Raw genomic sequence first — 16,893 nt, 5'->3', positions numbered from 1 at the left:
TTGATTCTAGATACCACAATGATGGGCACAATACCCCAAAGAAGACAACCGGGGAATGGTTTCCAAAGTGCACTCCTGAACTCTGCTAAGCCACGGCATGGCACATGTGTCGAGCAGGCAAGGTGTCCGCAGCCTGTAAGCATCCTGAATATTACCCTCCTGTGACCTGTACATCCTCCTTCTGCTGGGGATTACGGGGTGAGACCACCTGGAAACACCAGTGCCTGAAATGCAGATTTATTGCTGTATACCCCAGCTGCTGAGGAAGGAGTGACTGGATGCAAGCAATTTGCCAGGACATGGCAAACGCCCAGGAGAAGCCTTCTGCCTCCTTCAGGCACAGAAAGCAGGAGCTGGGAGCTGATGCCCCTCACTCATCCATTCGTGTGTCACACTGGCAATCTGTGCCAGGAATCACCTTTCTCCTCGCCCTGACGGCGAGCCCTGACTCTGGCAGGGCTGTAAGCACAGCAGGGCTCATGCACACCCCTGTTTGCCCGAACAGGCAGACTCTGTGCCCGGGGAGCAGGCTGCGATGGAGGCACACGGCCTTGGCTGATCAAAGCCACAAGCAGTCCTCCGGGAGGAAGCCCCGGCTGAACTCTGCGGCGGCAGCTGCAGTCCCCGTCCCCGCAGGCAGGCTGTGGCGAGGAGGAAGCCGAAAAGGCCCCGTGCAAGCACAGACAAACCCTTCCTCCCTCCTCCCAGCAGGCTGGCCCAGCTCCTCACCTCCAAACCCCCTGCCAGCCCCTGGGCCTGAGCAAATCCACGAGTTACCCAGCCTCACCCGTCCTCCCGCCATCCCTCCTCCCCGCTCCCATCTCGCCACAGGCCCATGGCCTCTCGGAGAGGTTTCTGCCCTCCGAGGAGCCCACACACGCTGTGACTACCGAACCCCACAGGCGGCTGGCAAGCCATGCGGGGCTGCTTGTGCTCCACTTTGCAGAACTGGCCAGCATACCGGGAATTACAAGTGTCAGATATCACAGGCAAATCTCCAGCTGGGTTTCCCATTCAGTGGGGAGCTATCGGTTCAACAAACAGCAGCAAGTGCCTCCCGAGCGTAAGAAAGAGGGGTGACCGTCAGGGAAGGGTCAGGGCTTGATCCCCGGCATCCATCCCTCCTCCTCGCTCGCTTGGGAGCTGAGGATGGGTTGCTCTGAAGTGCACCGCCTGCATATTCAGGCGGTCTATCTCGCATCTCTGATCCTTTGATCCTATTTGCATACAAATGTCCTCGGAGATAAGGAGCAAAGGAGGGGGACAGAGGCAGGATTGTTTCTAGAGAGAATGGTGTGCTCTCTGCTTTCCCATGAAGAATCGGGAGGGCCGAGTCCCTTCCAAGCCACCGGCCTCACTGTGCTCTGGGGCCAAGCCCCACCACCAAGCCCGGGCACCGGGGCACCACAGCTCCCAGTTCACAGGGAACCTCCGACCCCGTTGTGAGGAGGTTCCCAACAGAGCTGCAGAGCATTAAGGCTGCCAGGAGGGGTGAGGGTATATTTCAGGGTGGATTATTAGGAATCGCTGTACGCATTGCAGCAGAGCAGAGAGGTTCCGGGTGAAATCACAGTTTGCAGGCACAACACACACACACAGCTTGTAGCCTGGAGGGGCAGATGTTGCTGCAAAAGGTCACAGCAAGGCACAGACCAGAGGCTGTCTCAGTCCCAGCTGAGTGCCTCAGCTATCAGGTAACACAGTTGATTACATACAGGGAGAGAAAAACACTGGAGAGAAGTGGGGGCTGTACAGGAAAGCAGGTAAAGTACACGGGAGCCTCAAGCAAGGAGTTTCACCTGCACAAATCCCCAGCAACAACCATAAGGCAACCTGATGCAAGGACGCAAAATATCCGTAGAAGGAAAGACAACTGGTTGTTGCTGTTGCCCTCAAACACACAAGGATGAACAGATATTCAGTAAGATGAAGAAACAACCAGTTCAAACTTCATCAAAGTAAATAATTTCCTTTGCATCATATGCAATTGGACTAAGCCATCCTTAACACAAGAAGCTGGGGAGGCCAAGAATTCAGCAAGCCTTATGGAAAAAAAAAAAAAAAAAAGAAAAAAAAAAGTGTACAATGATGTGGATGTGAAGGACAAAAATAATAATAACAATAGCTAACAGGACTTTTGGAAAATAAGTTCAGTTTTGTATTCCTGGTCCCAATCCCATCTCTAATGGGTAGGAACCAGAAAGCGATCCCAAGTGTGTGGAACAGATTATGTTACATCTGCCTACTGCAAAGTTCTTGCACCTTCCCCTGAAGCATCTGGCAAAGGCATCAGAGACAGCATCAGAGCATCAGCACACCAGAGACAGGTCCCTGGAATAAATGGATTTTGGGGCTCATCCAGTTTGGCCATTCCAAGGCTCCAGAGTTTCCAGGGTCAAGATTGCGATCTCCGAATTTGTGTATACAAAGTCTTGTCAGACACCAGTGAAGTGAAGCCATTTGAAGTAGCACTGTGCTTGTGATGGGTTGTGGATCTCATTATACTGTTGCTGGTTTTCCTTAAAGCTCCAGATCCTGATGACAGATGATTAGGTGAAAACACGCTTTCTACATAAGACAAGTTTCTAGTCCTCTTCATTGTGAGGAAAACTAAAAAACGTGATTCAAAGGCAACTTTAAGACTCAGAAACCAAGAGGCAAGGAGAGAAAATGCAGCATATGTTCTTTTATAAAAGCTTATAATTTTAAAGTTAACATAAATTTTCATGGTCCAGCTTGAGATATCTGAAACCCTGGGGCTTAGAATACTGAATTTAAGGCAATATGAACTTCTTTGAGCTGCCTCATATCTCAGTGCTTGCTAGCTTCTCTCAGTCACAGGGCTTCCGCTCAGCAGCTCCTCAGAAACCCTTTTCTGTGGGGTCTGTTTTCCCCCATGGTGCTGGCTTTCTGGATTTCATCAGACATCTCATTCAAGTCACTGTTTTTTTCTAAAGCTCTGGCTTTCCGACTCACGCAATTATGCGAAAACATGCATCTTATAAGGGAAAGTTCCTACTCTTCAGAGCTGCCAGAAAAAGCTAGCAATGGAGCCTGGATGTAACCCCAAAGCCCAGTATTCCAGGCCCGAGGAGAACACCGCTATCTTCTTCTATCTTCTTACACTATTGAGGCATTTATGATTTGAGGGAGTTGGTTCTTGGGTCACACACCTGAACTCCTGAGGGCAACATTGCTCTCCACACCCCTTGATTTTGAGCAGGTCTCCCTTGACTCCAGCTTGCTCCTACACATCCCCAGCTTTCCACCGCTTCCTTTCTGACAGCTAAGAAATATTCTGCAGTAGTCTGTATCCCAGATTAAAAAAAAAAAAAAAAGATTTTGATGTTCAGTTCCTGCCCTCAAAAATTGGAGCTTTGGCAGGGTTGGCTCCAGCTCAGACACTAATGGCATGTCCTCAGTGTGGCCTGGGCTTTGGCTCAGCAAATGTCACCCTGGGGCTTGGTTTCCCCCCTGCCTCAGCTTGTCCCTGCTGCCCATCTCCTCCCTTGTCCTAAGGCACAGTAGGGACAGAAAGCAGTTCCCTTCTTCCCCCTCCGCTCCGTTCCTGACTCCCAAATCAGATGGGTTGGGGGTGACGAGGAGGTGACTCCTAGTCAACCTGGCAAAGGTGACGCTCGGTTTCCTAGTGCTGTGGGATTTTGCCTCTTGTTTCTACAGCACAACACCCTGTTGAGGCTTTCGGAGCCCCAGAGGCTTCCTGACTGAAATCAGAAGGATTTGGACGTGAAGATGAGGGTGTTAAGTTTGCATAGGAAGCAAGTCAGCACTCAAACCCAGGCTCAGACCCAGCTTTAGCATACAATGTGAACATATCCACATACATATTTATTGTTCTGTGGCCAGTGCCTGGTGGCAGCATCCAGAAGGTGAGCATGTGTCCCTCCTAACTCTGTGCAAGCCGCCTGGCGAGGGGTTTGCAGCGTGCCCCTCACCCTGCTGCACAGGTGGGTGAGGTTTGCATCTGTGCCTGCTGCGCACGGGCAGAGCTTCCCAGGGAAGGTGTGCTCTCCAGCTCTTTCCTGTGCCAGTATTGCCGCCACCTGGAGATGAGAGGAATGAAGGGCTCCCAACTGTTTCCCTACCTTCATCCCCCTGCCTTTCCTCAGACGCACAGCACCCTCCTCTACCGCAGCTGGACGGGGCAAGCTGGCAGCCCCCCAGCTGCTGTGGTTACCCCACTGCGAGCCAGGGCCCTTCTGCTCTTGGTAAAAAACACCGCTCCCGGCCACTACGGGCGGCTTTGGCTGAGGAACACAACCCCACTCAGCGCTGCACCTTCAGGGAGGAGACAACTTGCCCTGGGCTTTCCTGTCCTCGTTAGCTCGGAATTTAAGCTGCAGATCCGTGCGAATGAATACACGCTTGTGTGTTTGGCAGAGCTCTGCATGCGACGGAGAAGGGGTTTTCTGCACGTATTTTATGGCACTGTCTGGGTAGGGAGATGGGAGAGCGAGGGAGTTTCTGCTCTGCATGTGCACGTGCACGTTTTCATGTTGTCTGCACGTGTGTGCATGCGTATGTGCATTTCCATATTGTGTCTAATAGGCTCTTTGTTTCTCCAGAGAAGAAGGAAAAGGAAATCCGCATGTAATGAATCCATTTATTTTATGGAGCTCCCCCGGAGAGGGGCAGGGGAGCACAATTTATGCAAAAAAAACAGGCAGCTGCTGTTGGGAGGGGGACATCAATCTGGTTTTGATTTTCGTTCATAAGTGGAGGTGGCCACACAAGCCAAGGCCTCGTAAACTCCCTGTAGAGGAGAGTGGCCCGTTGGTGTGAGGCTGTCAGAGCCTATCTGGCCGTTAGTACCGAGCCCCTCTCCTCTGCATCCGACTAATTCCAGCCCTGTTCTGCCTTCCCAGGACGTGTTTCCCCCGTGCTGAGGCCTCCCAGCAGAAGACAGAGGCAGAGCTGTACCGGGGCGCAGGCTGAAATCTTTGTGTGGAAGGGCAAAATGCCCTTCACAGAGCACACTGTACACTACAAAAACAACAACAGCATGACTTGTAAGCTACAGCCCGGCTCCTCTCTGCCATTTAGAAAAAACACAGGGAGGGAGATGGGATGGAAAAATTCCTGGGCTGAAGGAAATGGCCTGGAGACTACACGCCACTTCTCCGTCTTTTTTCCAACCCTGCCATTTTGCAAAACTCAATGCATGTCATCCGGACTGCGGGTGCAAAGCGGAGAGTTTCCCAGTGAGAAAAATGTCTCAACAGGGGCAGAGCTCTCAGCAAAATTCTGTTCTATTATCTGATTCTTCATCAGAACAAGAGTCTGTGGAGTTTATCCATCAGTAGCATGAGAACAAACTGCCTTCAGCGTACTCTAACCCACACTGTGACTGCCCCATATGACAAGAAAACTACACGTGGCTTCCTGGTGACCTCCCCCAGATGCCTGTGCCAGACCAGAGATCATACGCCGAGAAGAATCTAGCTCAAACCCTCACTCAGGATCTGTATTCTTCACCATCACCTTGTGCGTGCCCAATGAAGGTGGGCAGGTAAGTGGACAGCAGATCTATCAAGTCAGAAAACAGAGAATGAAAAGCAGTCTTTTCCAAAAACTGTCTGCACACACTACCAGCAATTGATTAGTGGGCGAAATTAATAAATTTTCTATTTTTGTTACTCTCTGTATCTGTGATTCCTACAGAGGACCCAGTTTCCCAGTTTATAAGACAACCATGCTAAAACATGCTCCCAGCAATACAGCCCCTGGCATCATGTTGCTCTTCCGTTACCAGACAGTTCCAAGCCTCTTATCCTCTAGCACCTGAAAGGAAAATAAATAAAATAAATAAAATTAAAATACCTGCTCTGAAGTATAAAGGCCACGTATGCACTGATGTGAAATGCTGACCTTAAAGTAGCTGCCACAATGAATGTTGGTTTCTGACACCAGTGGGATCAGAGCCTCTTCCTGAAGCCAAACGTGGTAGGTCAACTGCCCCATCAGTTTTTAGGCCAAGAGAAGGAACTGCTTTTACAGGTCAGGCTGAAAAAAAGCTCCTATCATAGAGTTTGATGGATGGAGCACTAGGTCACAGAGCTTCTCCCAGCAGAAGCTTTCAAGAATCCATCCAAAACCAAATTGGTTTGGAATAGATCTAATCACACACTAACTCTCAGAACTACTGGCCTTAAGAGGCCTCAAATGTACAGTAAAGTGCTATCATCTACGCTTGCTCTTTGAGAATCCTCAGTTTAATGATTTTACTCCATTTGAGAGACAAGACTGAGAACCAATGACCAAAACACTGTCCAAGTCAAGAGAGGAGTACAGTAAACAGGTCACCTTAATGCTCTCATGGTTTACGTTTTCTTTCTTTGTATATAAACGCAGGTATCTTTAGAGGCATGGCAAAGGATACCTAGAATTCATGAAATGTTGAACTGATTTTCATCTCCATCTCTTGCATGTGTTCACCTCCATTTATCAATGTTTCAGTTCATACATTGGGGACTGAACATCTTATGAAATCTTGGTTGACTGGGGCTGCATCTATTGGAGTTTGCCACTGATCCCTTCAGCAACAGCTCATGCAATTCTTAATTTTAATGTGTTCATCTTCACACAGACCTACAGGGAAGAGAGGCACAATTACACCCCAGTTACGGGTAAGTCCCTGAGGCACTCAAAGACTAAGGTTTGTCTCACATTGCAAAGCTCATCCAGCCAAAGAGGGCTGCTGATGTACCTGTGCCAGCAAAAACCCTCATGCAGATGCATTTAAACTGATGCAACACTATAATGTCCTCATGGTTGTTAAGAAGACATGGGTAAACAAGAGAAGAGCCCACAGCTGGGAAGGGAGCAGGCAGAAAACTGTGCCCAATCCAGCAGAAAGCCTTCTAGTCAGGCAGACCATATTCCCACTAGGTGGCTCTGCCAATGTAGCAATGCCCTTGATCATTTGGTAATTAGTCTAAGCTATTATTTCTCAAGTACAACCACACAGACCACATGCAGGTACCCCGTACTTCATGAGCAGTCAGCATGCAAAAGCTTGTGCTTGCTATTCTGTTAGAGATTGACTTTTGCTTCTAAAAATGTGTAATTTGATCAGTCACAAGAAAAGCATGCTGGAAAAAGCACTTCATGGCTTACCAAGGTCATGCAAGAAGTCTGGGGCAAAGTACAAAATTGAACCCAGGTGTCCCGCATCCTCAGCTAGGCACCTAAAAACCTGGATCGGATGCTGCATTAGAAGCAGGACAGCCTGGAAGCATCCCAAGAAAATCCATGCAGTCATGAAGATGTAACAACTCAGAAAGGAGGAAGCAAAATAATCCTGGGAGAAAGGGGGAGCTGCCTTGATGGTTGTACACATAGCAGAGGATGCTCACCTACACTACTACAGGGCTGCATGGCTTGCTGAATATGCCCCAAAACAGAATTAAAAACATCAGCACGTCACGCTGTGATATGGCACTTCTACAAATACACAGCTGTGAGGCCAAGGAGAGGAAATCATTTTCTGACGAGGTTCAGAAGAAGCCTTCATACACCGGGGGTGAGGGCTGTGCAATGGACTTAAACAGCAGCCATGAGTACAGAAGGTTCCAGCCTGGCCTAGGGGCACCCACAAAGGGCAGAGTAAACTCTGCTGCTCCTTATGCAAAGCCGACAGGAGCGTTGCTGCTTGTTTGGAAACAGTCTGAGGAAATGAGGAAAGTTGTGAAGAACTCCGAGAGCCTTGTCCAGTTCGACTGGTCAAGAACAAAGTCCCTTATAGCAGCAAATAACTCAGCGTGGCTCCTACTCCTTCATCCAGGAGGTGATTTCCATCCAAAGCTGCTCCCCAGGAATTACACCTTTTCAGCCAGCTCTCTGTGTTTCCTACTGACTTGGCCTAATGAAAGTGACTCCCAATCAAGACTGGCTCAGTAAAGCTCCTACTGGATCAGAACTGACCTCAGCTGGCTTCTGTCATTTCCAAAAAGCTCCCGCTGTTTTGGCTGACTGTCCAAGCTCCAGGAAAATTGCATGTAAGCCCGGCACTGGCAGAGTGTTTCCAGAAAACGAAGGGGACAAGGAAAGCCAACAGGAACCAACACGGTGAGTTTGCCTGAAGGAAAATGTTTGCAGCAATCCCTGCTCTAGGACTACTGACCCCAAAGAGGACACCAAGATGGGCGTCCTGGGCAGACTGACATCCCCAGCCCCTTGGCCACCTCCTTTCTAGCTCTTCTTGACTGCTGCAGGTCTGGACAACAGCAAAACTTCACGTTGCACCCACTTGCAGAGAGATTTGTCCCTACGAAGAGCTATTTCTCTTGCAAGGGGCCAATAACACAGTCCCAAAGAGGACACTCACAAGCACCCTGCACTTTGGAGATGAGCCCAGCAGCCCATACAGAATCACACACACTCTTCCCCTCTCAAGCCCTTGGCAGAGCAGGGATTCAAAGCGATCGCCTGGATTAAATGTTTACGGCCACTTAAGCATCTGCCTGCCGTGCAGGGCCCACCTGGCCAGGCAGGCACACCTCCCCCAGACCCCCAGCGGGGCCACAAGGCTTGCAGGCTGTGTGGGCTGCGCTGCTTCGGGGCTGACGAGCCCGCCGCCTTCCCCTCCAGCTGCCTTGTCGGCAGCGTCCTGCTGACAGGTTCAAGCCGTGCAGAGAGGCTTGTTTTCATAACCTGCTCTCTTTTAACCAAACTTTCCCAAGCTTAGTCCTCTCTGCTATAGGCAAGATCACCTGCTGCTCGGGGCGGATTCGGAGTCTTAAAGGGAAATTGCAGAAAAACAGAGTGACACGTAGCGGTGTCCAAGGAAGAAGGCTCCACCACAAAAGGCTCTGGAGATGCTCCTCATACTGACCTGCATTCCAGCCCTGGGACACAGCACACTGCCCAGCAGCTGACTTGGAGCTCTGATCGATACCCTACCATGCTGATCTACCCATAAGCTAATCACAGCTCAGCTCTGTGATTCTCAGTAATATTGATAAGCACACACGTAGGGTGGTTGAGATTGGAAAGCACCTCTGGAGGCCATCTGGTCCAACCCCCTTGCTCAAGAAGGGCCACCTAGAGCCAGACAACCACGGCTATGTCCAGATGGCTTCTGAATATCTCCAAGGAGGAAGAGTCCACTCCTCTCTGGGCAACCGGTGTTGGTGTTTCATCACCCTCAGGGTAGAAAAGCGTTTCCTGATTTTCAGAGGGAACCTCCTGGGTTTCTGTTGGTACCCACTGCCTCTTATCCTGGCACTGGGCACCACTGAAAAGAGGCTGGATACTTCTTTACACCCTCCCTTCAGGCATTTATATACATCGATGAGATTCCCCCCAAGTCTTCTCTTCTCTAGCCTCAACAGTCCCAGCTGTCTCAGCCTTTCCCCATACGAGACATGCCCCAGACCCTTCACCATCTTCACATGAAGGGCTCTCTCCAGTATGTCCATGTCTCCCTTGCAAAAAAAAAAAAAAAAAAAATCTCTGGAGTTTTTAACTGAGCTGTCAGCAGCAATGCTCAGCTCTTAAAGTGAAGGAATTAAATTAGAGCGCTTGAAGATGACTGAGCAAATGAGTTTTCTCCCAAGCACGCATTATCTTTTAGCATTCGACAGGGAACTTAATTTGCCATTGAGCTGCCTTTTCAGTAAGCTTAGCTGGGTCTCTCTGAACTTCCTCACAACCATCCCTAGTCTTGACCAGCCTAAATTTGGCCAGCGCTCACATGCTAATATTTAAAGCCCCTGCAGTGCAAATGAAAAAAACATGCTATAACAGGATTCTAAACAATGCCATTTGGTTTTGGTCTTAAAATTTTTGTATTGAATTTCATGCTCTTCAATCCACACCCCTGGAGACCAAAGCCCCTTTCTTACCCAAAAGGAACTGAAGAGGCAAGATGAGAACAAGTTTCTTCACAGTATGCTGGAGGATCAGCTTCTGCGTTCCCTAGCAAGAATATTTAGTCCATAACTTCTTTGATTAAACTATCAATGAGAGCAATGAAAGTCCGATGCCTTTTTGAGGCAGGGCTACTCTCGCCCACTAGGAGCTGGACTGCAAAAAAACAACTTATTTCACACATGTGCTGCCAAAGAGCTGTCAAACGGGAACAGCTCATTGTGAAATGTTTTTGTCATGAGAATGAATATTCACTCAAGAACAAAACCAAACCTATCAACCTCTCCGACTTCAAAAACAAAAAGCCCTCTGGCCCAGAGTTTCGAAGTTGTTCACCACCCTTGTGAGCCAGGATCCAGCACAGTTCAAGAGCCGCTGCCCAGTAGGGCAGGGAGTGAAATCCCAAACAGGTGTGGACCAGGTGTGAAGAAGTGGAAGGTTAACACACCCCATCCATCACCGGACAGCACATCTGTAAAAACGGAAATAAATATTAACTCGAGGCAAAATCTTGTCTGGAGATGAGCACAACTCTCCCCAGTGGCAGCTAAGGGATATCATGTGGTGAGGACTGCAGCTGAGCTGATTTACTGCTAAACTGTGCTTGCATGGCTGCAAGAGGCTCTTGTTCCCTCGCTGCTGAATTGCTTCTCCTCAGTACAAGAGACAAAGAGTCCTAGTGCTCTACTGAATATCTCTCGGGTTCATTTTTCCAGTTGCAAAGCAAACGGTTTGAAGTTTCATTGTCTTGCCAGACTCATAAAAAGAAACTATCAAATGCTAGCCAAATTGTGAAGAACAGCATGTTTTATGAAAACCCAATTAAACTCTGGCCATCAGTATCTCACTTTCATCTCTGCCGAGCACTGTCTCAGCTTTCTTCTTGTATGCCAAGCTCATATTCTTCTCTGATTCACTCTGTGAGATTACAGTTAACAGTTTCATTTTGTTTGCCTGTTTTGGGGGGGAAAAAGAAGGCAGAGTCCTTCTTGTTTATATTTTAGATCCGCAGGGTACCAGAAACAAGTATCTTTGGGGTCAGGAAAGGAGTTTGCTTCCTTGCCTCAGCTATCAAAATGGGAATTGTTTGCCGGTGTTACTCATACACACACTGAATGCCTTTCCCAGAAGGACCTGACAGAAATAAAATGAACACACAATGAAAAGAGAAGTGCTGCCTTGTGATGCGCTTTGGAAATCCTCCTCTTTGAGGTGCACAACACGGCAGAGGCCTGGAGTCCCCACAGACCCGAGTACCAGGAGAAGTGGAAAATGTCACAGAAGTATTCCCATTCCCTTCTTTCCCCAAGACAAATTCCTTTTCCCTTGTCTCTAAACAGACAGGTATCTGTCTGACTTGGATTCATGTCAGGAAGCCATAATAAGTGCTGGAGTATATCGTGTTTTCACCTGACTGGCCAAAGAAGCCAATTTTTACTTTCCACCAGCCTCCAAGCTGCTTCCAGGCCACTGATTAATGAAAGCAAAGAGCTCCCTGGATCCTGCTTGAAGTAAGGGTCACTAAAAAAATATTGCAACACGATGCAAAGCAAAAGTCACATACAATTAGGGATGAAGCAAAGCTGTTTTTAATAGATCGTCAACTATCACCTGAAACTCATCTTCAGCCCATCTGATTTGTTTTCCAACATACCAGTCCAGGAAACAAGCTTGCTGATGATTTAAACAAAACAAACAAGCGATGTCCCACTGTCTTCTGTCATTATCACCCTTCTGTTGTCCTTTTCTGTCTTCTATTTAGAAGACTCCGTAATAAGACTGTCTTCTATTGTCTGCCGCTCACTGTAGCCTTGGTACGAGTTATAAAAATGCAGTGAAAAGGGCAGTCCCTGCTTTTACTTGTCATGAGATTTGAGGCTTTCAGTGCTGAACAATATCAGAAAAAAAAATAATAAAAAGAGAGAGAGAGAGCAAAATATATTCTCTGCAGGTTTGCAAAACGCAAAGATAGATGGAGGTTCAGATAACAGGGTTCTGCTGATAAGACCAATCTGTCAGGACTCAGGGTAGCAGCGAACATGGGTGGATAGGTGTGTATAAGAAGTGCCACGTTCTGAACTTTTTACCAGCTGGAAACCAGCGGCATCACAAAGAAATACCAGTCGGAGAGCTACATCAACAGCAGAGTTGCCTAAGTGAGCGCTATTCTCAGAAATCCTCAGAGGAGTTAGATGACTGAAAGCCTCCAGAAGTGAAGGGCTTTGAGGCAAATCCAGCTGATATATTTGTTATATGGTGCCAGCATAATTTCCCCTAATGGCTAGAGAAAAGGGGAAGCATGAAAAGGGTCAGTTGGGAACGTATGTGCGTGTGGGGGAGGGGGGCAAAGAAAAGGCAAGACTAGCTGAGAACAGGCTCCATCTAAATTGCATACAGACCTCACACAAAGCACAGAGAATTGGTCAGTAGATTGAAGCCATCTGGCTGGAGGAGCCATAAGAGGAAAACCCTGCTGGAGATCTCTCCATCACGTCCCATCGTGGTCCAACATCAGAGCACAACACGGGCTTCCCCCACTCCAAACTCACGGAGCTGAAAGCAGGGAGAAGAGCAAGGAGAGGACTGCAAAGTTTGTCATGCTGACAGAGCCTCTACTCTCCTCGCAAAGGACAGATCCAGCTGGCACTCTCCCCTGCAAACAATTTCAGGCTCGACTCTGTGCCTCGTTACAAAGCTCCCCTTTCGATGCAAGCCTAGGTGTTCGGCTCCTGGCTGGAATGATTTGCAGAGCCTGTCCTGCACCCTGGTAGCTCCACGTCAACCTTGACCAGAGCAATCAGATCCTGAGCTTGTGGATCCTCGAGTGCTCAGACATTGGGAACGTGAGGCTTACAGATGAACACGCTAAATACCCAACAAAGCAGCTTCTACAGTGACACAACAGCATGACAGATGGAAGGTTTGGGCACCACCGGCTTTGCCCACACAGCCCCAAGGCCTCTCTGGTAAGCTTCAGGCTTTGGTGGCAAAAAGAGAGAAACTGAGTCGAGGTTATACGTGCTGCAGCCAACAGCACAAAACGCTGGTGCAGACAGCTGGCTTCAGGTTGTCGAGACTCCCCCATGGAAGACCACCCCAGGGCTGTCTTCATGCAAATGGACCAGAGAAATCCTAGTCTCCTCTTGCTCGTCTTTGCCATTTCGAAGCACGTCTATTTTTGAAGTCAAACTGAGCATTTGTTACACCTCAGCCTCGAAATGTCTGAAAACACAGACGTTTTATGGCCCAGACACACCTTCTGACTTCACTTAACGCAAATTAACATAGCTGTGTTTCAGCACACTGGTATCCGAGCGTTCAGCATTGCACTGATCTTAATGCCAACCATGGCTTACAAAGTCAATGTTTTCCCCCGTCTGTTTTTCTGAAGTTCTTCCTTACCTAGCTTGAGAAAAATAATAAAAAATAAAAAAAGATACAACATCTGGAAAAATTAAATCTTTGGATATTTGCCGGTCTGATTGCCATGGCGTTGTTGCAGAGCTTTTCTTCCTTACGATTCTCCCATGCAGATTAATTGCCAATCCATATTAATTGCCAGAGATCAAAATCTCAGTGCGAGGGGTTCAGTTGTTTTCCGTCATTTTGCCTTGCCCCCATGGAGCATTCCCGAAATGTCAAAAGCTATTCATATTTTTTTTGAACACTGAAAATCTCAGAACTTATCATTTCTGTATCACAAGTGAATTTCAGTGAACCTCATCTTCTTTTTCCTCTAATAAATGTCATCACTGAGGTATTTCAGCTGGTGTCAGCAATGTCACGTGAGAACAGTAGCATCTACAATATATACGGAGAGAGGCAGGGGAAGGAGAACCAGAACTGAAGCGGTATTGAAAAAGGAAGTTGGATTATTTTTCCCACTGGATTTTTCTTGTTTACACTTTGCTTGAAATCTTGGAAGGAAAAGTAATGAAATTATTACTTGGTTGTTTTACTTTGAAAAATAAGCGTATCCACCGGGAAGAGAAGGAAACCTCAAAAATACAAACAAGTGATTTCCAAGCAAGTTGCTCATTCTCCTGCCAGTGCCATCTCCTTGCCCTGTATCCCTGCTTCCTTTGCAGCTTTTCCTTACCATCTCCAGCCACCCTTCCATCCCCCTCCACACTTCAAATTATTAAAGTCTGTCCCGAGCTCATTCCCTCGCACCTCCTCTGTATCGCAGTGACTCTGAATGGTTGAGTATGATGAATTGCTCTTTTGGTGCAGAGTGTTAGCTATTCCCTTCTTTTATTCAAGATTAAGGGGGTTTTGTCACTTCTGGTGGTTTTGTTTGTTTGCTTTACAATCACTAGTATTATTTCAATTATTTTTTATCTGACTATAAAATGTTACTGTAAGGCACTCTGTCTAAGCATGGACTACCAGAGAGGACAAATCTCCGAATCTTTCTCCTTACAAGAGTGGCTCCAGAGCAGTTCTGGGGATTTGTAGCACTTGCTAAACACACACAGGTAACAAGTCATTTTGAAGAGCTCACTCAACTTCCTTACATGAAATCCTGGATGATCCCTTGTTGGACTTGAACACACTTCTTCTGCTTTCGATCACCATCAACATCAAATCACGTGCTGTAATAAAAATTCTAGACATTTTGCAACGTGTTCATCACCAGATTCAGAAGGTTTTCCTAATTTTTCAAGGAGGAGGAAGGGAGGCGGGCTGTTGGAGGCAAAGTGAACACTGACCTGCAGTGACCCCTTCTGGAAAGCACCAAAAACGTACCATTGGAAACCTGTACTGCTCTGGGGGGTGCGTGTGGGAACTACATGACCTAATAGCTTTTTCCATCTCGATTTCTATGATTTTCAATCATATTGCCTTGGAACAGCCTCAGCCTTCACAAGATGTTTGCACGGGTAAAGCTCTGGAGCAGATATACATGTCATCTGTTAGCATCCAACGGACCAAAAAATGCCCAGCGGACCAGAAAAGTTTCTTTGTTGTTGGAAACAGAAAGAAGTAATATGTTATATTAAATAAGAAAAATGGCAAAACATATTCCATTTTTTTCAAACAAGACCAAAGAGCAGAACAAAAATTAGTATGAAAAGAAATACTGTGCCTTGCAGAACATCTACATCTAATCCAAAAGCAGTTCAGACGAGTGAATACCATTTATTTGAGAACAGTGCCATAAAATCTTTGGAGGCCATAAACAATTAGGACATAAGTTTCTCATCTACAATATGGTACTTCTTTGCTTCTGACCAGCTCCACACTTGTGAGCACAGGTTTAATTTTAATTCAAAAGGCAAAGCATTCGTTCTTCAATGGTCAGTGACATCCCATTCTATTCCTTGGAAATGTCCACATCTGTCTGAACTCCACCACCTTCTGTAGTGTCGACAAAATACAGACCATGGCTGAAATGACTTACAGAAAAGAAAGCCACTTTTCTCTTTCGTATGTAGACATAACATTCAGAATTCTTTTTTTTTTTTTTTTTTTTACCCCAAAATACAAGGGCTTGATGAAATAAACGCGTTTAAAATTCCCTGTAGGAAATTAGAAATATGTCAAATTTCCAAACTTGGAAAGAGATGATGGGCTTCAACCCAAGTTGGCACAAACGTTGTTTATCTCCTTGGGACTCAATGGTCTGCATCGCTGATGGAAAATACTCTGAAGGCAAAGAAATTATCCTGGGGAAAGAGAGGATCCACTCTATCCAGAGACTCCAATTCTTTACGAAAGCAACTAATTTCCTTCTTTGTGTTAAATCATGTGTCACTAATTCATTTAGAGACAGCCTTTGTTTGAGGGTGAGAAGAGCAAGAGGAGTTCTTACTGTTATCTGACCTACCACCATGTTGGTAGCCTCTGGCAGACCAAAACCCAGAATACTGCTTAAACGTCAATACTGAAAAGTCAAATGACATGGAGAAAGTCTTGAACAGCACCCAACCTTGCCTGTCTCTTTACCTTCACCATGCTGAACCAGCACTGTGCTTACTGTCGGTTTCTTCCCATTGAAATGGACAGCCCTTTAGTTTTCCCCATCATGTGAGACAAGCAGAGGAAATTGGGTTTAATTTAAACCCTTGAATAAACTCTCCTGCCAGGTTGTCGCAACCAAACTCCTTCCACTAGGATAAAATTCTCTATATAAAGAAAAAAAAAAATCACAAAAATGTGACATTGCTACACCACTGTGTCTAGCAATGTTCCTTTTCCTCATAAGGAAGTTATTCCCAGACTGGATGGCAGTAAATATTTTGTTTGGCTCTTATTTCTAAACTTTTGGAGAAGCTGAAGATCACCCTGCTTCTAAGGATCATTATATAGCATAATCCAACAAGAGACGAAGAGTTTTCTTCCGGCTGGCGTTCTTACTCAATTTGTTCTCTGAATAACTGGGATGGCCCCATTCTCATTGCTTGGCATAGAGCACTGGAGGCTGGACAGAAGCCCTGCCTTCACTCCCACTTCTTCGGAAAAGTCTGAGCTGAATGTTTAGAATTGCCATAGAAAGATTTGCGTTAATTTTCTGGTCTGGTCTCCCACAGTACAATCTAAAGGGACGGTATCACCTGGAGAACCTACCCAGTTTTATCACGGATTACAAAAATAAATAAATAAATAAAATAAATAATAATAACTAAAAAAAAAAAAAAAAAAAAAAAAAAAAAAAAAAAAAAAACAGAAGCGTAGTCCCACTGCCCCAGATAGGCATACGTTTTCAAACTGGACTGCAACAAGAAGCAAGCGTTAACAACAGGAAGGAGGTAGGAGTGAGAGGAAACCTCTTGAGATAGTAAAATCACATTTATTTTACATTACGTTAAATGTTATCTTTGTCACAATTTATACTTTACATTAACAGTTTATCTAGAAACTCAGAAAAATGTAGAGTATCTTGCTTAAACAGCGGTGACCACTGATAAAAGAGGATGCATGAATAACCACCAATGCATGACTCCCAGATGATTCTCTCATTCCATTAGTTTAGCTTTTTGAGAGAGAAAATTGAAAACT

General features: G+C 46.6%; 1 protein-coding gene across 1 annotated transcript in view; it reads right to left on the bottom strand.

Moving 5' to 3' along the window:
- Positions 1 to 2,026: 2,026 nt before the first annotated feature.
- RSPH9 (radial spoke head component 9) overlaps positions 2,027 to 16,893 on the bottom strand; it is a 56,103-nt gene continuing 41,236 nt past the window's right edge. Inside the window, exon 6 of the mRNA XM_068676528.1 lies at positions 2,027 to 5,802. Coding sequence (XP_068532629.1) covers positions 5,789 to 5,802 — 14 coding nt within the window. The 3' untranslated portion in view covers positions 2,027 to 5,788. The remainder of the gene's footprint in view (positions 5,803 to 16,893) is intronic.

This window comes from Anas acuta, chromosome 3 (genome assembly GCF_963932015.1).
Source record: "Anas acuta chromosome 3, bAnaAcu1.1, whole genome shotgun sequence".
Taxonomy (NCBI): Eukaryota; Metazoa; Chordata; class Aves; order Anseriformes; family Anatidae; genus Anas; species Anas acuta.
The sequence above is the reverse complement of the archived record's forward strand: the minus strand, read 5'-3'. Positions and strand labels throughout refer to the sequence as shown.